This window comes from Apodemus sylvaticus, chromosome 4 (assembly GCF_947179515.1).
Source record: "Apodemus sylvaticus chromosome 4, mApoSyl1.1, whole genome shotgun sequence".
NCBI lineage: Eukaryota > Metazoa > Chordata > Mammalia > Rodentia > Muridae > Apodemus > Apodemus sylvaticus.
The window spans coordinates 127998211-128022066 of NC_067475.1; the positions used below are offsets into that span (position 1 = coordinate 127998211).

The following is a 23856-nucleotide window of genomic DNA, read 5'->3' on the forward strand; positions in this document are numbered from 1 at the left end:
GACCAGGAATCTTGTTAACATTCCGATTCCTGCTCGTGTCAGTTGGCAAGCGTCCCTGGCTCCGTGTATCTCCATCTGGCCCTTCCCAGTGACTCACTAGCTCCGCTAGCATTTTCAGCTGGTATCTGTATTTCATATAATGTGTCTAGATTACTTTTCCTTAAGCAACTACTTTAATCATCACCCATAGATTTATATTTTAATTCATCTTATCACATTGATTTTATGTGAAGTCCACTGCAAATTCTAGAAATGGTCAGCTTATCTGCCAAGACCTGTAAGGTGAAATGTCTCAGCCTCTTACAGAATGAAGCACTTCAACAAGAGAGTCACAAAACTTTAAAGAGGCATTCCTAAATTACTCTCCGAGTGAAACAGGACTTCTAAGGCGAGGCTCTATCTCTGTCACAGGGGCATAGAATCTCTGAGGACAGAAAACCGAGTCTGCTGCCTTCTTCTGTGCCATTTCTTCTGCCTTACCCTCCACACTCACATGTGCCCCTACAGCTGGCAGCATTGTTGCTTATTCTTCTAGATATCATCTGCATCCACTTACCTGCGTCCACATGACCAACGAGAAAGGACTCGCTTAGGAACACTACCTACGGGAACTTAGTCAAGTTTTCCAAGTTTGGACCTGAAACTGATTGATTGGCTGTGTGTCAATTTCCTGATTCAAGGAAGGGACAGAGTGTTGGTGACTTCGTGGATACAGAAGGGCTTGGGCTAAGAGCCTCTGTGCTGCTTCCTCCTCTCTCATCAGTCAGCATGGCTGCGTTGTTTCAGTTTGGTCTGAGGTCCCTTCAGGAAACCCTTCCCTGGCCACCCTGTTTGCCAGATTCACCACACTTTCTTATTTCCCTGTTAATTCTCTTAGCATTCGAGAATATACTTTATCTTTCTTGTGGTCTTCCTCTGCCATAGGAACACAAACTCTGTTAGGAAGAAAGCCTTACTCTGTTCACGGCTACATCTGCAGTGCTTGGCAGTGCTTGGCAGTGGGTAGACAGGAAACACTTGGGTAAGTGTGTATAAAGGCAATGTAATGATAGCAAGATGGTTCAGTGAGTCAAGGTAACCACTGCCAAGTAAGATAACATGGTTCCAGCCCTAGGATCTAGAGGGTAGGAAGAAACAAACTCTAGTTGTACACCTTGCCACTCGGGCCATGGTGCTACACACACACACACACACACACATACACACACACACACATACACACACACACACACACACAGAGACACAAATAATTTTTAAAGGCCAAAATAATACTGCAAACAAACCTCCAAAACATTTTTATTTAAAACTCTGGGTAATGTAGAAAAATAGCTTTAATTGCATACAGAAATAAAACTCTTCATAATTAAATTAGCTCATATGGTTTGGTGTGTAGGTTCAAGTTTTAACAGAACTTACCATTTCAAAAACAGTCCAAAATATAAATCCTTATCCTTAAAACTATAGTGCGAAGTCATTTTCTCAGATTGCTGCTGTCATGTTGTGGTTGTGCAGTAACAGGTAGGTATGACTTAACTGTGGCCTTTTGGTTCTCAAGCCGTGACCACTTAATGATGATAAATGGTAGCCACAGGTTACGCTTCATCGTTCACAACATGTGACAACCATGGTTTAGGGAGAGCATACGGAAACGAACAATGGTTAAGGCAGACTAAACTTAGTAGACTGGTTTCACGGTTTTTTCATTTTGTGTCAGAAATATTTAAAAGGTATTATTTTACAATCAACCTGTATCATCGTCCAGAGTCCCTTGGCCCCTTGGTACAAAGCGTGAGATGCTCCCTCCCTCCCTAGGTACAGTTCTCTGACAAGACAGAAACAAAGAAAGCTGAGGAGTGAGAGAAGAGAAAGAAGAGGGAAAGGAGCAGCAAGAGTCTAAGAAGCGTGAGCCAGGAGTGAGAAAGTGCTTGTGGTTTTATTGCTTGTTACAGAGCTCAGCCTGCCCTCTGCCTCAGCTTCCTGAACACTGGCGTCTAGGCATGAGCCACCAAGACAGAACCATTCTATGCATGCTAGGCAGACAACGCATTTTACTTTCCTACAGTAATGTTCTTCATAACATTACTACCAGGATGTGATTAAAACCTGACTCAAGGAGGTTTCTCTGAAGGCCATCATTATAGGATCTTCAGTTGACATTGTCCCTTCCCTGAAAACAAGACAGACAGGGACTCTACTGTCCAACAGCCAGACCGATTGGCTTTCAGATGTCAGTCTGAATTTAATTACAGACATGGTCTGCTAGGTTTACCTTCAATATTCACTTGGAAATGAAAAGGAACACAATACTCATTCCTTAACAATGCAATGTCTCTTCAACATGGACTTAGGGTTCACATGTACTATACTGCCAATGGTCCATCTTTAACATCCATGCTGTGTTTGTCTTTTACATCACGTTTTGAACAGTGTGCTCATGGCTATCTGACACAAAGAAAGCACCAACAGATCGAAATTTAAATGGAAAAAAAAGTTCCCTCTATTAAAATCCCAAGTCTTAAGTTTGTTCTGTTTGAACACCTGAGGTGATCAATTACCTACATTCATCATCATGATCAGCAAGAGAAACAGCTCAGGATTTGAGGCTAGATCCAGAAATGGTAAGACATTCAATAAGTCAGTTTTAGAAACGCTGTAACACAAATGTCTGCGGTCCAAGACAGAGGAGAATCTGAACTAAGTTGACTCAGTTAAGTGGGGAGATATTTCAAACTGGTTTTCTACATTTTCAGGTGCATAATTTTCTTATCTGACTTGAAAGCCAAAATTTAGGTCCAGAAGTCATTGGTGATATAAACAGCCGGTATCTGTCACCCACACTGTGATGAGAATCTTACAATGATGACCAAGGCAACTGAATATTTTGTAAGACCAAATGGCTCAGGGGTGCACTGGTATGTTTTCTAGTTTTAAGCTGGAGGGCTCGTGTTTGAGGGAGGGAACATGTAGGGACCAACTTCAGATTGGCTTTAGATAGCTTGCCTTCCAACATATATAATCCCCGAAGCAGAAACTATCCAAGACTGTAAAATGTGGGGTGATATTGAGCCTCTGGGATGTCTACCTGGGTAGATGGTAATTATAAGTTTAGTATTTACTATACTTTTCAACACACTAAATTCTCACAGCCCAAGAAATTCTGTCATGTCAGCCTTCTGTAATGCTGAAGCTCACATTAGCTATAGTCAGGGAAAGCGAGTCCTCTCCTTTGGGAAAACCCAATACAGACTAATGCTGCTTTGTAAGACAAAAATTAGTATTTTATAGAAGAAGTTACATATGGTATCTTTAGCACATCCCCCCCCCCCCCAGTGTTTTAAAAAGGATTTCACTTTCTAATTGTGTGTGGGGGTAGCTGAAAAAGACAAAGGGCTCCCTGGAGTTACAGGTGTTTTTGAGACCTACTGTGGGCTAGGAGCTGAACTCAGGTCTCTTCCAGTGAGGTACCTGCTCCTGGCCTCTGAGCCATCACTCTAGCCCCCATTCAGTGTTTTTAGTATGATTTGATAAGAGTTGATATAAATGTATGTGAACCAGAAAAAAAAGCAATGGAAGTTTACAGGTGATTACAAATGTGCATCTTGAGTCAAATAAAGTTTACCACAAAGAATAAAGAGAATCAAATAAATATAAATTAACTTTAACTGTCATCCTCTCCCTCTTCCTCTGTGGTGAGGTTATCTACTAAAATAAAAAATCTACTAAAATAACAAATCAATGCAGACACTTTTGATTTGTTAAGAAATTAGAACACAGGCACTGTATATTTAGCTACTGACCAATAAGCAAACAACACGTTTTTCTTAACTCCGAGTTTCAAAATCCTATTGCAATAACAATATGATTAGTCCACACATACTCTGAGGTGTAACTGATGCAAGGGCTCGCTCACAACACAGCACTGACTACAGAACAAGACTACAGAACCTTGTCATGTCTTCAAGTCATGATTCCTTCACCATCAGTCAGTACTGGGTTTTATGAAAACAAACAATGATAAAGATATGACCCCTAAATAAACATCTCCTATATTAATTTTTATTAAAGAATTCACATTATTTAAAACTATTCAATAAATTAGCATGGTAGACCAAAATGGCAATAAATTAGCAATCTTGTCTCTGAATTTTGATCAAGTATCAGCTCAGTTGTCTTATATAATACCACACATGAACTGCTGCACCAACCCAATAGTATCTCAGTATTTAACAGTACAGTACTGGACAATGAATGCACCGCGGCTTATCTCTGCATGATGACTCCTGCCATTCTGGCGCTGTCCTGTGGTCCATCTATGTGTCGCTTGGCATCACAAACACAGCTACAACGTGAGCCCAAAGAACAACTTAAATGCCATTTCAATGGCAATTTCTGAGACCGAGTCATGAAAACAGACATAGAGTTCCTGAGGTTTTGGGTTAAGGAAGAGTCTCCTGCAGAAAGAAAAACACACGGTACTTTCAGATTATCAAGGTGATACAGGCCCTTCTGTTTGTTTTCTTTCAGTTTTGGGAGAACCAGTCGTAAACTGAAGACAAAAACAAAACAAAACAAAACAAAACAAAATACCACTGCCTCCAAAAATTCATGAATCTAAATCTACAGAAAACAGAATACAGCCCAGTTTTTAAATAAATAATATATGTCTTAATTAACATTACTGTCTTAGAGTGTAGAAACTCCTGTTTAATCAATGCCCATCACCATACCCCTCAGTCTTAAATAGGAAACCTATTTATTATTACCATCTAAGCAATACTGGACGTATCATTTGAAGGGAAGTGGCCATTAAATATTCTATTGGCCCTTATAATTTAAACTGCTATTGTTGTTAAAAACATTGTATTGTAACAGTGATAACTCATTTGCAGATAAGATTGGACTAAGACTATGAGAACGTCTTCAGGAGTCCTGTAGTATGGCTGTATGGTCTAATCTATTATGTATGCATATATATCATTCATATTTACATATAAATACATAGATATATTTCAATATTGTATCTGTAACACATAGTGAGTGCACATATTTCATATTCCTTTTACAAGATGTAAGGCTGGAGATGACGGCTTTCTCTGCCTCCGGGTTCATCACCCACTCACTCACCCGCCCGCCCCTTTTGCCCAACACAACTCCATCTCCTACACCTTCATATTTGACCAAGTTTCTATTGAGCGCCAGGACCAGCTACAGACAGACATCACTAGTGGGGAGGACGAGTAGAAATCCTGGTTTCATGAAGCTGGCCTTCTTGTCTCTGCAGCAAGGCACCAGACAAGAAAGCAGAAGGCAGAACCAGAAGAACTGCAAAGGGGGTGGTGCAGGGAGACAGGGCGCCACTTCCGCTTCCGTGGGGTAGGGTAAGGAGGCTCTTCATGGGTCCCCTCTGAGAAGATAACCTGTCAGTGACGATGGATATAAAAGGGGAGGGGGGACCCTCAACAGAAGGAACATAGAAAGAGCTGCCCAGTGGCAATGAGGCTGGCCCACAGTGGACAAAGTGACACAGACAGAAGGGTCTTGAAGGAGTGCACGGAGGTGAGGGATAAAAGGGAAGAGGGAAAGAAAGGAGAGTGAAAAACAGGAAGATGCAATGGGACAGAGCAAGGAATGTGGGAGTGTCCTCTTAGGGATTCAGGGAGGTCTCTGAGCAGCCTTGATCCTGATTTTCCCTCCTCCTTTCCTCCCTTCCTCCCTCTCTCCCTCCCCCTCTTCCTTCCTTCCTTTTCTTTCTTTCTTTCTTTCTTTCTTTCTTTCTTTCTTTCTTTCTTTCTTTCTTTCTTTCTTTCTTTCTTTCTTTCTTTCTTTCTTTCCTTCCTTCCTTCCTTCCTTCCTTCTTTCTTTCTTTCTCTCTCTCTCTCAACTTCAATGTTTTTTGATTAAATCCTTCCCCCAATCATCCTCTCTTATCTCCACTGAAGGACACAAGGGAGGTAATAGGGAAAAAAAAAACCCTCAAAATAAAAAAAAATCAAAACTCTAAAATATATTAAGAGATTTTTATTTTTATTTTGATGAGCCCCAGGCTGACCTCTGCTTCCCCCCATCCTGACCCTATTTTCCCATCTGTGCACTTTCCCCACACTTACCCTACCACCCAGTACGACATGACTGGGGGTGGCTTTTTCTGATCAGTCCAGTTTTCAGGTGAGCATTCAAACAGCACACCATGTTCTTTCACAGGGCTCAGAGAAGACACTGAATTTGCAGACTCCGAATGATCTCCACCACTTAGCGCTTTCTTTTTCTGCAAATAAGCATCAATTATGAGTGCCAACTAGTATTGATAGGGTGATTTTGGAATGTTTGGAACCGGGAATGTAGCTGAGTGGTAGAGTGGTGGTCTGGTATGCCCGGGGCCCTGGTTTAATCCCGGAAACTAGAAAAATAAAATGGTTTTCTATGTAAAAATGTTCATGTAAATATTTGACGATGATGATATTGGCTGATTCTGGTACTAAGAGTCTACAATGCTATTCTTCTTGTTAACCTGTACAAAATTCCTATTCTTCTTCAATTCTTGATTTAAACGTTATCTCTCAAGACAGATTATAAGCTTTCACCCTAGGCAGAGAGCAAGCACTACTTGTGCTTCTTTTTTCAAGATGGACTCCACTATATATATCCCTGGCTGGCTGGAGCTGGCCCTAAGTTCGCTTACTGTCTTTCATTCTGCAGTGGTTGGCTTAGACATGTGACATCATGTTTGGTTTATTATTATTTTTCCTTTTTAGAGATAGATGTATGTGTGTGTGTGTGTTCTTGACATAGGATTTCTCTGTGTAACCTTGGCTGTCTTGGAACTCCCTCTGTAGAACAGACTGGCATAAGCGTTCACGCCAGTGTGTGCTCACAGTGGCCAGCTGTTCCTCAGAAGCTGTGTCCCCCAAACAGCCACACAGCCTTCTCCCTCTCCATTCATGTCTGTTCAAAGCTTGCTCAATGGGGTCAGAGGGAACTTGTAGAACACTAACCTGCATCATTCAGCCTATGATTAAAGTCCCTCTTTAATCCACTGGACTTTCTATTTATTAATTTATTTAGCTCCACCATTAGGAGGCAGGCTTCAGGGAAAGGCTGTAGTTTGCTTCCTTTCATAGCACCTATGATAGGGTCTGGTGCAGAGGATGTACCTTAACAAGTAGTTTAAAAGGCCAGTTTCTGTTGTTGAATATGACCACGTAAGGTGAGAACATTCCCAGAGCATCCGCCACTATCTTAATATGGGAGGAAAGAGCCCCAAGAATTGAAAGCAGGAAGGGCTCGCTGGTCCAGCATAACCTTGTTCTAATAGTTTCTAAGAACCTGAGAGCATGGGAGACAGAACGATACTGTTGAATGGGCCCCGAAATTGATGTAATCTAGAGTCAGGGCTGCTTTTTCCCAGCCCAGTGTTTGCTTAAACCCAAGTTCTTCACAAAATGGGTATGCTGCATACATCCCAAGTGTTTTCGGAGGGGTGCTCCTGGACAGCTGATAGATTGGGTACAACCCCCTCCTCTTCTCCCTCCCTTCCCTTCTCATGATTTTAAAGATTTACTTTTTATTTGTGAGCATATGTGTGTGCCTATGTGAGTTTACAAGCACCACATGTGTGCAGCAGGTGCTTGAGGAGGCTAGAGACCGTCAGGTCACTTGGAGTTGAAATTACAGGTAGTTGTGAGTTGTCTGATGTGGGGCTGGGAACAGAAGTTCAGGGCCTTTCTGCAAACACAGAAAGTGGTCTTAACTGCCAAGCCACCTTTACAGTTCTCCCTTCTGTGAGACAGGATCACACAGCTCTGGATACCTTCAGACTTACTGTGAGTCTGGAGATGATTTTTTTGAATTTCTCATCCTCCATGTCAGGAGCGTTGGGGATCACAGGTGTGTACCAGTTTATTCACAGTAGGAGATGGAACCTACGGCTTCCCAGATAAGATAAGCACTTTACCAACTAAGCTGACAGCTGCAGACCTAGCCGTAAACCTCTCAATATGTTTCTATAATCAGAGTTCAATACTAGTTGCTTGGCCACCACAAGAATTCATTCAAGTGATCCTTTAAGTATCTATACTATTACTATTTAAGCATGGGGTGCAACATTAAATGAAATATCATCCCAGATTGAAAGAGTAGCCACCAACTAACAAGTGGTGAAACTACAAATATTAGATGGGTGGCTAGCTGGTAATATAAACTACCTTTTCGTACTTCACCATGGGAAGCTCAGTCCACTGTTTCCAGAGGTGAGATTCCAGGCCACAGAACTGGACTAAGTGAAGCACTGCTGGGCGCACTGACTGAGGAGAGCAGAGAGCTGGTGTTTGCTTACCTCCTCCTTCAGTGTCTGCTGGAAAACTGCTCGGATAGAGAGACAGCAGCGATGGAAATTCTTGATTAGTTGAGAGTGGACAGAACCCCCGAGCTGAGCCACCTCCTCGTGGGTGGGGGTGATGAAGATGCCTTGCACCGTTTCTAAGGCAACGTAGTGGAAGAGTGTGTTCTCAGGACCGGATGTCAATCTTGAAAAAGGGAGAGAGAAGGGAATTTAAGTAAATTTAGAATAATTACTTCATTTTGAGATTTGTAGAGTTCTCACAAGACTATGCAGAATCCTATTAGCAGCATGGTTATAGATGGAAAACTGAGCCAAATGTTCAATTCCCTGTCCTTAGCTAACGCACATTAGGCTGGTGTTAGCTCCTTGATGGAGACGAGCAAAGCCAGCTATGGATGGATAAACGCCGAGTCATTTGTAAGGAACTTCAAGTCTCTTCACTAAACAACCAAATTGGCTAAGCCCTCTTTGTCCATGGCTCGTAATGGATAACTGAGCTCATGTTTGGCACGGATCTCAACGAGTCATAAAAATGGTCTCAATTAAGAGCAGGGCACATAGAGAATTATCGCCTAGCAAACTAAACTCATTGAAATCAGCAGCACCAAACTTCTTTGCCATGATAACAATACTGACGATCCTGGAGAAATATAAGATTATGAGCACAGCCACCTAGGGTTTGCCTGACCCTGTAGCCTGTTCTTTCTGTACCCTGCCTCTCCTCTCCACTGCTGAGTGTTAGGAGTTGGGAGACCAATGTAGTAAAGCCAGGGACCTTCATGCAAAGAGGTAACATGGAGAGAGGGGGTGGGGTGGGGGTGGAGGGTGGGGGCAGCTGGGATTGTAGAAATAGAGAGTGGATGTGACTTTGCCATTGAATAAAATGCTTGGTGTAAAAGATATTTTTTACGTCATGTATTTACAAAGGTGGCACATACAAGTTAGAGTAATACAATACATTTATCTAATAAAATGCTTTTAAGATGAACTCTCCACATCTTTGGTGAATAGATTAGACATGTTCGGCATCTTTTAAAGAAAGAGACCCTATTATATATACATGTGGATTTGCAAAAGTCATTAAACTTGAAAGAAAGTTTCTTTTTACTGGACATAATGCCAAAACAATGTGTGTATTTTAAAAAATATGGTATGTCAGTAATGAAATGACCTCAAAATTTGAAGTTAACTGCTAAATGGAAGACTGGGGTTTTTAAAGGGATTTCAGCTTACCATAGAAGGTTGGATTCACATTTATTTGTTTAAAAGTGTTTTAACTATTAAAAATTAAACACACATGTAAGTATTGAATACCAAATTCCAACATATTAAATTTTCAGAGTGCTATTTTAATCAGACAAGCATTTCTTGGCAACTGCTATTGCACTTAGGAGATATTTCTATGACGAAAAAGGTGGTCATGCATCCACTTTCCTGTGTAAATGAATTCTCACTCTACATGTTTCATTGCTTAAGTGCAACTACTGTTCTTTTACCAGCCGGTCCCACACATGACATCAACATTAAACACCAGGCAAGAAGATTCTGGCAGATTAGGTAGCTAACAAAATAGCCATAAAAGAAGATCTAGCTCAGTCAGTGAAATGCCTTACAAACATGAGGACCAGAGTTCAATTCCCAGCACCCATGCTAAAAACTGGGCATGGTGGTGCACCTTTGCAACTTCAGCTGTGGAGAGACAGAGACAGGTGGAGCTCTGACCTCACTAGCCTAGCATGCTTGGTTAGCACCAGGCAGTGAGAGACCTTCTGTCAAAAGACAAGCCAGAAAGATCCTGAGAAATGACAATCAGCGTTACCCTCTAGCTTCCACAGCAGCATACACAAGTGCACCTGACTGTATGACACTTTATAAGGTAAACACTGACTATATAACACTTTATAAGGTAATTGTACATTCCTTCTTTGTTTAGGTCTTTTTTTTTTTTTTTAAACCTCGGAATTCCTTGAACAGTGTAAGCTGGAGTTTTATCTGTTTGCTCAGGACCAGATTTTAGGACTCATATTCTGAAAGGGAGACACACGGGGAGAAGTTAGTGCAATGTGTTCCATGGAACCATAGAAGAGGAGTGAGTGAAGGGAGCAGAGAGAGCAGCGACCTGGGCTGCCACAGAGCTCTCACGGCGTGCCAGCTGGAACCAGGAAGCGGGGATGGCCTGGCCCAGTTGTCTTGAATTTGGGCAAATGGCCAACCCTTTGTTCTCTAGAAGTCAGCATTCTAGGCTGTAAGGCATTAGCAGATATCACTTCCAGGCACAGGATTAAGGATAACCAGGCATCTACTAGAGTGTAAAATTAGTCTTTAAATTCTAATTTAAAAAGTAGACATCGAAAAAGTATGTTGTCTGTGGGAAAGAGGTAAAGAGTGACTCACATTTTAAAATACTACTTTTGACGTTTCCATTAGAGTATGAATATATTCATTTACCTAAATGTGTAGTGAAAGATTACAAAAACACTATAGATATGACCTCATATCTGTGAGATATCATAATTACACTCCATGGATCACCACTGCACTTTGTCAAAGACAAGGAATTTTATGGGAAAAGGCATGCTAGAAGGTTCTTACTTCATCATGTTAGAGACTTCCGATTCTTTTTCTGAAAGTTCTTTTTTTGAAGTCCCCAAATGAAACGGATTTGGAAGTGTTGACTTCTTTTTAGCAAGCTGTAAGATAAGTTTGTCAGTTTGTATTTAAGAATACAAGCGTGCAGCAGAAATGATTCGAAAATTTAAAACCTAAGAGCACTGTTTGTGTGCCGCTCCCTTTAAGTATTTTTTGGTGCAAATCTGCATCTCTTATTCTTTGCTAGAGAGGTTTCCAAGGTCAAGTCACAGTGAAAACTCTCTCTCTCTCTCTCTCTCTCTCTCTCTCTTTCTCTCTCTGTGTGTGTGTCAGACCCTAGTCTCATTCTTAGCAGCTGATTGGAGCTTCCATACATAAATTATCCAAATCCTCACGATCGCTGTCTGTTTCCTGCAGATTTTACCAAGTGAGATAACAGGCCACAGCTAGGGCGCAGAACACACTTGGAACAAACACATTCTGGGCTGGCTCCAACGGCATCCCACTGCTCTCCGATGGGAGAGGGGTGAGCTATGCTTGTGCCTGTCACAGCACTCAGAAGCACGGGCGCCCATTTGCTCTGGCATCATCTCTAACCTCCTGACAGCAAGTTGCAAAACCATGTGGAGAGACTATCAGCATCCCGGGAGTAAGTGTGAAGCTCCCCAGGGTGGTGATGACTGACAAATGTGGAGGTATCTTAGAGTGTGTGGGGGGCGGAAGGTCAGGGAAGTCATAGCCTCAAGGACGAACATTCTCTGCTCCACAGTCACATGTTTAATGTTTGTGACATTCATAAATGCAGATTAAGGACCTTACTTATTACAAATAGGCTTCTCTTCTTCCCCATTCCCATCATCCGTTTCTGTTAAATGTTTACCCGGCTACTGACCCAGACTGCCACTGAGACTGCCCCACAGCGAGGACACCCTTCTCAATGCAGAGGAACGGCTGATGCGCGACAGTGTGTGTGGCTGAAGCGTCTCTACCTGGAAGCACTGTCAGAGAACTGTCCTAGGTGCCACGGGCTTACGTCTTGGCACTGGATCTTTCTTTCTCTTTTCAATTCTAGGTCTTTGGGTTTTTTTGTTTTTTGTTTGTTTTTTTCCGTTACTGGAAAACTCCCACCATTTCAAATAAGGAAAGCTCTCCCTATTTAAAAATATTCTCTAAGTTACTGCTCACAGTGCAGACATGTCCAATGGGCACACACCTTGAGCAAGGCCACACTGTCGTCTTCGGACTCCCTTTGCTTCCGCACTGCGTCTGGGGTAGCGTGTGGGCTCAGACCAACACTTTCGTCCCCTTCACCAGGCTCACGTCCTCCACCGATCCTGGAGGGACTGGGCTTCCGAGCCTTGAAGGAATAGTCACTGAAAAGGGTTCTTCTGCATGTTGGAGAGGTTGCTGTTTTAGAAGGCCCCTGCAGTCTACTGAGGATAGGCGAAGTAGTCAAACCCTCTGCCTTTTCTCGGGGCACGGTGAGGAACCAGTCAGCACCAGACAAGCAGGGCCCCGGGGGTGTGGCTAGCTGTTCCTCCAGGCGGGGGTCGACTCCTTCCAGCTGGTGAAGGGTTGCTCTGACCTGATCTACATAGATGCAGTCTGGACCAGGGTTCCCGGTAGCTTTAGATGCACAGCCTCCAGCTTCTAAGAGCACACACAACATATAATGTCTCTGCAAAGGAAGATTGGTACATGCTCAATTGAAAATATTTAGTAAGTCCATATGTCTGTACATGCTTGTAAATACTAAAGGCATATGGGCCTTTGCACATGCTCTTCTCTCATTCCACCTAAGACAACTTTCAAACAGCCTCCGCTACCACTGCCCTCATCCACACAGGGCTTCCGGACAGGAGAGCCCAGGCTGGCCTCACACTCAATCTCGCAATGCTCGTGCCCCAGCCTTCCAAGAGCTGGGATCACAGAGATCACTGACATGGTGGGCTTGGCTCTATATTGGTTCATGAAAGGATAAAACCTCTATAGCAGGGAACAAAACAGCTTCAGACGCTGACAGATTCCTACACTGAATTTTACTACTATTTCTTCATGAGTATCAAACAGATACAGAAAGGAGAATAGAGGAGCATTTAACATTTTCTTGGATAAGTAATTAACACATGTAACTGAGCATGTTTGTTTGTGTTCTTCAGCAAGTAAGTTTAAAAAATATATAAAATGAAATTCAAAAAAGAAGTACATTACTCACCAATCCGACAATGAGTAAGAAATATCTCCCTTCAGGTTCCTGGAAGGCCTCGGGGTCTGAGTCTGCAGGGGGCTGGAGGTGGTGGCGTGGGAACACCTCTCTCCATATTATCAGCTGGCCAATCCTTTGCTTTGCTGCTAACGGCAGCAGGCAGTACTGGCGGCAGTACGCAGCGATGTCCACAGCATCGTCCTTAGGCAGGTGGCTGCACACCATATAACCCTGGGATGAAATCACGGAGAGCCAAAGTCAGCTAGGAGCAGAGAATAATGATCTCATATTTCTAACGTTGCATAAACACCTCAATAGTAGGCTTAAAATAATGCAGTTTTAAACAACCTAAGCTAAGACTCGTCAGAAGTCCATGCTATTATTGATCTGAGTCAAGCTACAGACCAAGTTTGACAACTGAAGGGACAGACAGACAGACTACCGCACAAAGCGAGGTCACCTCAAGTAGGACAGATTATCTTGGTTAAACTGGGACTAGAAGGAGAAGTGGGTCAAGGCCAGCACGGACATTCTCATCTGTGTGCCTCCTGGACCATCTGACTCTGCTAAGTATGTTACATACTGTCTTTATCGATATGTTTAAGTGAAATACTTAACTGTCTTAGATTCCTTGAATGGAAGGAATGCTACAGGATGCAATATATTTCACTTCTGAAGAAGAGGTTAAAAAGAGCAAGAACACTACTGCAAAAGGAAATTAACAACATATTGCTGATCCCAGGAGCCCCACACAGGAGAAGGAGAAAACAACTCCTTCAAGTTGTCCGTGGCCTTCATATAAGTCTGTGGCTCACATGTGCACATGCACTAAATAAATGTAATTTTTAAAATTCTGAAGACAGGAACATTCTGCTCTTCTGTTTTATCTATCTTTTTCTTCTCCTCCTCTTCCTCCTCACCCTCATCCTTCTCATCCTCTTCTTCTCCTGGAACTCACTCTGTAGACCAGGCTGGCTTTGAACTCAAATATCCACCTGCCTCTGTCTCCCAAGTGCTGGGATTAGAGGCATGCGCCACCACTGCCCATCGTATCATCTTTTTTTAAGTAGCTTTTCACTTCTACATGCTTGGAAACGCCTTAGCATACAGTAAAACATGAATATTCATCATATTTACAAATCTCTGGGGTCTTATTTCCAGATCATAGTCTTGTCGCAAAGTGGTAACATTTCTTCCATGCATGTAAAAGTTTAAGAAAATCTACTTTAGGTCTATGTATATAGCAGTTAGATATTGATAAATCTTTTAAGCTTCAACTTACTTTGTAAAACAGAGAAGACCCCAAAATCGTATACAGCCGTCTCATGTCATAGTAATCCTCGGACTGGGGGGAAATTCACAGGTGATTTATAATTAGTATTTATTTATTCATTTCACGAAGAAGATAAAAAATATTCTGGACGAGTTGCAATAGTTGAAATAAAGATGATATTCATTAGAAACAACTTGTTACAGTACCTATGACATCAATGCTAGAGGACTGAAGTGAAAGGCCTATGTGTTTACTTGTCTGACAGTTTTACAAGTAAACACATAGTAGAACACACAGCATTTGCTATTTCATAAGGGACTTTGAAACTACCTCTGTTGTGACAGGAAAGCTCGTATCAGTATTTGATATTACCATGCACTACTTTTGAAAGCACAAACTGGCACACTCTGTGGGAGAGTGTGCGGTATTCAAAGAAATCTGAACACATTTACTATCTGAGTAATCCCTCTTCCAGGGATCTACAAGATGACCGAGTGAATCAAGACATTTTTGTAAAGGTTAAAAGTGAATAATTTGGAATACAGAGAAATTACAGCTAACGCTACATTCAGCGATGGAGGGATGAGCAGCTAAGTTTGATGTTGTGTTGGAGAACAGCACAGGTTTTGAACTGTGCGGGCATACAAGTTACCGGATGTGGAAAAGCGAAGTTCCAGAACAAAGCAGCACCACTGGTGTTTGTTGAATGTTGTGTACCTTCCCACAGCTACGTACAATACGCAGGACTAAACACGTGGGGTTTTGCGTAGGAATGTGAGGATATAGGAAAATCTAGAAACATCCATTCCCAACAAATGCCTGGGATGCCAGTGGAAAGGATGAAGAGAAATATTTGTTGTTGTCTCTTCCTGTAACATGCATCTTCTGGTTTTATACTGAACGGAGAGGAAATGGAAAAAACCAGAAACAACCTAAGTATCTTTGAAACTGTCACATCCATATGCACGGCTACTCAGCAGTTAGAGGACTGAGCGGAGCTGGGCGCGGTGGCACGTGTCTGTAAGCACAGTGCCCGGGAGGCTGATGCTGGGGCACTGCAAGTCCCCATGCGTGAGAGAGAACAGCACCATCAGCCCCTTCGTGTCCGTGACCACTGAGTTTGAGCAGGTGAGTGTGGGCTCATAGTGTTTCCTCATGTCTTGCTCTTTCCATCTCTCTTACTGAACTATTTCTAACCCATCCCAGACACTCTTGTTTTGTATGTGACTTCGGAGTGTACTCTAAGGGGCTGGAGAGGTGGCTCAGTGCTTAGGAGCGCTCCCTGCTCTTGGAGGGGACCCAGCTTCAGCTTCAACAGGCCTGGAGCACAACCACCACCGGCAGGCAGCCCACTCAGGGGCTCCTATGCCCTCTTCTGGTCTCTATGGGATCAAGGTTATACATGGTATACAGACATATACTCACATACACACAGACACATAAAATAATTTGAAAAATAAGTGCTTGGCTGGGCAGTAGTAGTACACACCTTTAATCCCAGCACTTGGGAAGCAGAGACAGGAGGATATCTCTGAGTTTGAGGCTAGCCTGGTCTACAGAGTAAGTTACATGACAGCCAGGGCTACACAGAGAAACATAAACCCTGCCTTGAAAAACCAAAGAAAAAGTGCTCTAAAACAGAAGAAATCTATTTATCTGTCTATCTATCTATCTATCTATCTATCTATCTATCTATCTATCTATCCACACACACACACATAATTCCATTGTTTAAAGAGTTATTCTTGTCTTACATATAGCCATTAGCACTGCATTTCCTTAATTGTCTCATAGATGTCTACTTATATATTTATTACTTAGAGACAGGGCTCACTGTGTAGCCCAGGTCAGTCTTTAGCTTGAGATTCGACTGTCTCTGACTCCGTAATGCTGGGATCAGCGGTGTGTGCCACCATGCCCTGCCTCATGGATGTTTTTAACAAACTTGTTTGATGAGAAGCCAAGGGAGACTGCACACTGAAGTTGGGTCACATGGTTAAGTCTCTTTCAGGATCTTTCTCTGCCTCTGCCGCCCTCCATCTTTCTCTGATTCATTTGTTATAGAGAGAAACTTTCCCATGTTTCCTAGTGTGGATTTGACTGATTATACCTTCCCTTCCACAGATAGCCTTGACCTGCCTGTTACTCACCAGCGCTAGATGAGCTAAGGCTTCGCCCAAGTATTTCATGGTGATTTGTGTGCTTCTGCACTGTCAACAGTGTTTGCTGTCAACCTAGGAATCTAAATCGTGTGGGAGGTAAACTTCTAGGCATGTTTGGGGGGATTTTCTGGAGTATCTTTACTGACGTAGGGAGACCCAGCATAACAGTGGGCAGTCCACTCCCCTCGCAGGGGTCAAGGACCACATAGAGAGCGGGCTGAGCACTGCACATACACACTCTACTTGACCATCTGGCTGGGTCACAGTGCAGTCAGCACCCAAGGCTCCTGCTGCTGGGACTCCCCTCCGTGACGGACCCAGGAGCCAGAATAAACCCTCTCTCTTGTCAGTATTTTACCACTGCAACAGATGAAGAAGTTGAGGCAGGTACCGGTAATGTGCCGCCTGTCATCTTTCTGTCACCTCTATGTGGTCACCTTGAAGGACCTAGCTCCCTTCAGTGGGTACTGTTGTTTATGTGGCTTGAGTGCTAACGAGACCTACTGTCTATTGACAACTTATCTGCTGGTCTTTTCATTGGGGGGCCGAGGAACTAGAAATTTAAAAAGCTGAAAGCCACACTGTCAGGTCTACGCTACATTCACAACTACTGCGTTCTCAAGTCATCAAACAGCCTCTATCTCTGCCCTCACCAAGCCCCAGCACTTGTTAGGCAATCACTGTGCAGCTAATGTCTTCAGCTGAATACAAAGCCTTGGGCCAAGCAGACATTAGCCACTGTCAAACCAGAGGCTCAATGCTCTAAGTCCGCCTGTCAATCACTCAGAATGACTGACTACAAACTGGAGCTCAAGGCTGAGCCTCCGTGGCGATCCCCTTCCTCTTACCAGTTCTTCGAAGTCGGCAGCCTCGAGGTCACTCAGCGCTGTGTCCAGTTCCACCTACGTGAACACAAGAAGGGCACTCAACTGCCTGAACGACTAAACAAGTATCCTTCTCTGTCACAATCTTAAGAAATATCTCAACAGAGAACATGTTATTTTTTTAAGCTTTGCAAATATAAAACAGTAACTTATTTAACATACATGTTTTTTATTAAAAGTTGCTGCAAAATGTTAAAAACCTAATGATCAACATGAAACAATTTATGGGATTAAAAGAACACTTTATTTTAAGTTAAAATTTTAACTCGTTAAACGTCTCAAAGCAAACTGAAAAATCACTATTAATGTGGCTAACCTATTTTAGGTCGCTTTTCTGCTTCCTGTGTATTTTTCGATTCTTGGAAAATACCAACATTCTTCCCTGTCTCTCTCCTGGAAACAATGTTTTGAATAAAAGCGTTGCCAATCGTTATTCAGATTAAAACATCGAGGCAGGAGTTCTCCTGGGATCTGGCAGAGCCGAACTTCCCCACAGAGTTATTAGACAAAAATCTTTTACATAGGATTTGGCTTTTGTCTTTATGGAAATTGCTGGAACTTTTCCTTAAAGCATCCACAACTTAAAAACAGAGTAAAATTAGCCTGTAATGCATAAATGTGTATACATGCAAAAATAGTTACCTAAATACACAGCATACACACCACACGATGTGTGAATAAGGATCCCCGTTTCTCCCAGCCCCCACCCCTTTCCCTCCCAAGCTAGACAACCCTCTGTGGGGCTCTCACACTGCGTTGTACTGAGGACTAGAGCTCCTGAGCTATTAGTCATGCCTTTCAGCACATTCACACAGTGTGACTTATTACTCATTTGTGACCCACAACTCTCTGCATCTAGCAAATACTTTATGTTCTCTTGATTGGTGAGAACCCTGCACCTTGAGAAAAACTGTCAGACAAAGAGACCAAATACTTAAGATTTTTGGATTTTGCTCTACTTGGTCTCTGGGCTGATACGAGACTAATAAACTGTTTCTATTAAGATAGGTGAAATACTGTCCCTCTAATAACGCCAGTGTGACCGGGCAAAGCACGACTGAAGTTCCCAAACACCTGGGAGAGAAAAACCAAAGGGAGACCCCACCGAATACTAAACACAAAATACATGGTTTCCAAGTAAAAACCAAATACTTCCACTGAACTGACCATACTTCACTGAACATGCGCCAGTCTGCCTCACAACTACTTTTTAAACCTGAGTCCTTTTATGGGATTAAATTGCTTACTACTGTCATTACAAGATAGGCTGTCAATGAAAGCTACTAATCTAAGACAGTGACAAAAAATCCCAAAGAAAAGAATGAAAGGTTCTTTGAGCTTTTTGTAAATCACAAAAGCTTTGGGGCTTCTGGTTCCTGGTCTCACGTGCAGAAAGCCTGAAGTAGGAACTCAGCCCAAACAAGTCAAGGGCTCAACAGAATAAACAGTCAGCTCTTCTGTGTCTGGAAGAGGGGCAAGAGTGCAGCAAACTGCTGTCCCCAAGACCAGACAGACAGACAGACAGACACTCACATCAGACACCACCATCAGCGAGGGCCAGCTCAGGAAAACCTGCAGTGCAGTTGGCACGCTGCCAGAGGCTCCGTGTGGGTGGGTAAGTTCCACAGCTGAAAATTCATGGAAACCCAGGCCATGGGTCCCCCAAGCTTTTGTGAGTTTTCTCACCAGGAGCCTAACCAGGTTGCCATGGTGAATGCCCTCCTGATTCTAGGAAACACTAGGAAAGAAAGGGAACCAGGGAGCCATACTCGAGAGCACTGGGCTGGCTTTAACAAGGCCCGTCCCATGGCGAAACTAGTTAACTACAGAACAACCCCATGGGATGTGGCAGGGCTGGGGTGAGCACCGTCAGCAACAGCCTTCCTCAGTGCAGAAGAGGACCGTGTAACCTCCTGTGTGGGAGGAGGGGAATGCCCAACTCCAGCTCATGCAGGCTGGCTGCCCTGTGCCAGCAGAGGGGAGAAGTAGCCTCACAAACGATGCTGAAGTCCACAGCCCAACAATCTGCATACCTCTCCTGGGTTAAAAGACTCACAGTGGGCATGAGATGGGCTTTGGGGCCTGGGTCCTTCTATCTTACAGGCAACATTATCTAGTTCCTTCCTATGTCAAAAAGGATGTTTTCTCATGAAAGCACTGGTGAGGCCAACGGTCGAGGTTTGCTCTGTTGCTGTGAATTGCAATGCTAAATTCTGTAGGAAGTCTGGGCCTAGAGTCACTTCTCACAGTTGCAAGCTTTACTTGTGCAAATAGTTCAAATAGATTTGAAACTATTGGTTAAATAAAATTGGCTACACCCAATTACTGGAGGAATTAGAGGCTGCTAGGAGAGAGGGACAGGGACAGGGACAGGGACAGGGACAGGGACAGGGAGAGACAGATGAGAAGAAAGAAGAGAGCGGGAGGAGAAGGAGAATGGATGGAGGGGGAGGAGGAAGCTGCCGAGAGGGGAGATGAGCACGAGCACGTGGCCAGGAGACACAGCAAGTGGCCGGGCACACCACCGGGAGGTCGCCAGGCCAGCAATTAGAAAAGTAATCGTTAGAGACAAATAAAATAACCATAGTCTGAGTCTCAGACTTGAAAGCTAGTCGGGGTTAAGCTTAAAGTGGTTGTGCTGCAGCCAACTGGTATGCCTGCTACTTTTGAGTTTGATGTGCTTTAAGAAAATGAGGTTGGGGACATCATTTCTGGATATAAGAGGCTGAGGGGTCAACCCTCAGAATCAGAAACAAAACAAAGAATTATTTGCCGTCAGCAGACCTTGTATTCTTAAGAACAATGTTAACTCAGCGACTGCAGAACACCGAAGGGTTCGGTCAGTCTCCGTCTTTCACTAGCATCAGGGAAGGAGACACTCCACAGCTTCAATGTGGATGGAAACAAAAGCTGACCTTGTTCTATAAAATCAGAGCCACAAAACTGCCAAGTAAGGCATTCAGCTTTGATTTCTGATGAGAATCCTGAGTTTGGAAAGCTTAAATATAAAATATGATGAGAGACCCAATTTCTATTTTTAAGAATCATTTGTTGAAGTTTACGTCATTGGGCCTCCTACTTCAGCAGTTTCTTCAGTTGTCACCTATAATCCTGAGACAAACACACACACACACACACACACACACACACACACACACACACACACACATCCTAAGGAGAAAGGGAGAAGAGGGCCCCTCAGTCCTGGAACCTACACAGAGGTGGATAGAGGGACCAAGCACACTGACCTATCCAATGACCCGCTCATAGCATGGTGGTAGGCGTGCCCCAAGTATAAATTTAAAAAGTTATTTTCCAAAGGAAATGAGACTGCTCCAGGTGTAGAACAAGGTGGGTGACTTGGGTTCTTATTTGGGACCCCTGAGGTTACCTTGAGTTCCTGTGGAAGAATGAGCCAGCGGACTCCAGGGAGGTGGTCCAAGAGCACAGCACTGGCTGCGTCGTACTGCTGGGCGCTGGGGCTGGCACTGAGGTGCAGTTTACCGGGCCGGAGAGCTCGTTCAAAGAACAAGCTGAAGAAATGGTCCAGACGAGGCGCGTTCTCGACCTGGCAGAAGGCGCTGGGGAAGCAGGAGGTGGAAGTGAGCCCAAGCCATGGAGAGGCCCGGACCTGCCCTAGCTCAGGGACTGGCTCTGCCCTAGCATTGACGCTCTCCTCCTCCTGTTCCTGTAGTTACAGCTACTGCTGTGGGGTGACTGGAGGAGGCCGACACAGGGCCCTGTGCACAAGAAAAAGGGCCGAAGTACGCAGTCCTTCCTCTCTAGCTCCCAACCTTTACCTCCCAGTGTCTTTCAGGTAATGGAGGACACGAAAGAGATTCTGAACTCTGCAGTACAATAAATAGATTTGGCTCTGAATTGTTCTTACTAGGCAACTCTTATGTGGCCAATCAATAGGCTTCTCTCTGAATTTTGGTTTCCAAGCTAAAACTGGGGTTAATGTGGTCCAACTCACCTTCAAATCACCTAGCACTCACTACCCATGACTTCTTATGGTGCTTATTAGGACTAGATGGGAAATACAGAATTTGGAGCTAAGTTATATTTCTCCTCAGTTGAGGCACAAGCATTGGAGGGAGAAAGAGAAGGAAAAAGGAAGGATACAGAGAGACGGAGGGGACTGGAGAGATTAAATAGCTGATTTTAGACAAGCAAGAGCAGCCCAGCATTGATCACAACTGTTCTTTGGACCAGCTCAGGAGATGACATAATGGCCGGCTTGTATCGTGCCCAAGTAACATTCACTGACTCATCCTGCAAATATTTAAGGGCCTACTTTGTTCCAGCCACTGTTCTCTTTGCCAGGAGTACAGCAACAGAATCAGACAGAAGACAACGAACGCCCACCGAGCACACAAGCTCAGTGATGATGGTGGCTGCTCAGAAGGTCAGGTGTCTATTCATGTTTTTATTTTAAAGAGACAATCTGCCTGAACGTGTGAGGTCACATGTCCCTTTGGCTTCCCAAAGAGCTGTGACTGTGAGCATGTAACTTTGTACCCAGTCAGCTTGCTGCTTTAGAGGAGATTAAGAAAAACACTCTGAAAATAGGCTGTTTCAGTTATTATCCCTGTATGAAGAAGACCCAGCGGGAGGAAAGAGCGTCTGTGGTGGGCAAATATTGCCAGTGTATAAGCAGGGTGTGGGTGTGGCTTAAGATCCCATCAGACAGGTAGGGCCCAGGTAGGGATGCTAGTCATTCTAACTATTTTACGGAAATTAAGTAATGGGGCAGGAATAGAGACAGAGACCCAGTAACAGTTACTAGAGTCCCACGCAGCGGCTGCTGGGCAGGAAAATGGGGAGTACCATTTTCTACAGTGGGCAGGCACTGCAGACAGCAGGGATGGGGCAGAGGAAGGAAGTTCAGTTGTAATTCAATCATGCTGCTAATAGGAACTTGCTCACAACTTTAAAATAATCATTAAGTCTTTGGACCTTTGCAAAACCTTTTTGAAATGTTTTTTATAGAAAAAAGCTTAATGAAGAATTGTTACAAAATGTCTATTAGTAGCTGCTTACATCCATGTGCTTCTTAAAGAACACAGACATATTCCCATTTGTTTTCCTAATTTCCTGTTTGAACAAGGAAAAATTAATTAAATTTGCTGTATTATAGAGAAACTTTTATATCAGTAGAAGGTGAACTGCAGAGAAACTGGGTCTCTCTGCTCTTAACCTACTCTGCTGTGTGGTCACACAACACCTTCAGTAGTTCGTTGACATGCATGGAATCGATTGCAGGAAGTTGATCCTTGACAATCTCTCAGTTTGTGCAAACAGCTCAACTAGGGCACAATACAGCAAAGCTTGCCACTCTAACAGAACATTAAAAAGGCAATTAAGACCACGGTCTCATGCGTCATCGATTAAATCATATTAGCAAAGGGGAAAGGCACTGTGTTTGGATGAGCAGCCTTTTGCACCTCATTTATTAGGAAGTCCTGGTAAGTAATCAAATCTGGGGGATGTGCCTCCTCACAGGTTCCTCCAGCAGAGAATGTGATAAAAAAATGATCTGTCCAGATTAACAAAATCACAGAAGTTCATCCCTGATGCCTTGAACACAGTCCTTCTAAAGTTTCCCCATAGATAACCAGAGAAAGATACCACCATGCTTGGGAATGTACATGAACTATCCTTCAGTTTTTGTACTGGTATACTCAGGTGTTCAGAGCAGAAGTATCACTTTTGTCCCTAGGGGTCTGCAGATCCCACTGGAGAAAATTGTTTTCCAGGCATAGTTCTGTATATTCAAATGGTTAACAGTTACCGCAATTTTCCCCTTCAAATCATAGTTTATTATAAGGCTAAAAACCAAAATATTATAAGGCTAAAAACCAAAAGCACCTACAGCAGTCCCCAACCCAAGCGGTGAGCACTTGGTTCTATAGGACATCCATGCCGTCCCCTCCAGGGCTCAGGTGACATCTCGGGAGAAGGTGAGACTCAGGTATGGAGGGAGACATGCAGGACAGAGGTGGCCTCTGGATCCAGCAGGGCCTTCACACGCTGAACTCACTACAGCTACAGTTATCTGCACAAGACCAGTACAAGATCCCACCTGTGGGCATTTCGTCCTGCATGGGGAGGGGCCCTGAGGGACCTTGGCAGGTGACGGTGACGGCTGCTTCAGCGGGGCAGCCACTGCTTTAGTTGCCCATGCTCAACCCTAATAAACTCAGTGGGTCACATGACATCAAAAGTAGGAGGGGGCTTGCTGGGAGGAAAGAGGGTGTCAGTAGCAGTAGTGGGGGGAGGTGACAGAGGGTCCTGAAGAGAAACATGACTACAAACTTACAAGAAAACAGAAGCAGGACAGAAGCATGAATGGCACACACATTCATATTGTACAGAGAATACACGACAGAATACACACAGCA

The 23856-nt window shown here is 43.7% G+C and overlaps 1 protein-coding gene across 2 annotated transcripts in view; it reads right to left on the minus strand.

Annotated features, from left to right (window-relative positions):
* Positions 1-1289: 1289 nt before the first annotated feature.
* Intu (inturned planar cell polarity protein) overlaps positions 1290-23856 on the minus strand; it is a 71590-nt gene continuing 49023 nt past the window's right edge. For both annotated transcript variants that reach the window (XM_052180592.1, XM_052180591.1), the window contains exons 8-16: positions 20844-21033; positions 17417-17470; positions 14416-14478; positions 13143-13364; positions 12141-12605; positions 10931-11028; positions 8333-8522; positions 6108-6265; positions 1290-4451 (exon numbers count right to left, since the gene is read on the minus strand). In XM_052180592.1, the coding sequence (XP_052036552.1) occupies positions 4340-4451; positions 6108-6265; positions 8333-8522; positions 10931-11028; positions 12141-12605; positions 13143-13364; positions 14416-14478; positions 17417-17470; positions 20844-21033 (1552 nt within the window). In that variant the 3' untranslated portion in view covers positions 1290-4339. The remainder of the gene's footprint in view (positions 4452-6107; positions 6266-8332; positions 8523-10930; positions 11029-12140; positions 12606-13142; positions 13365-14415; positions 14479-17416; positions 17471-20843; positions 21034-23856) is intronic.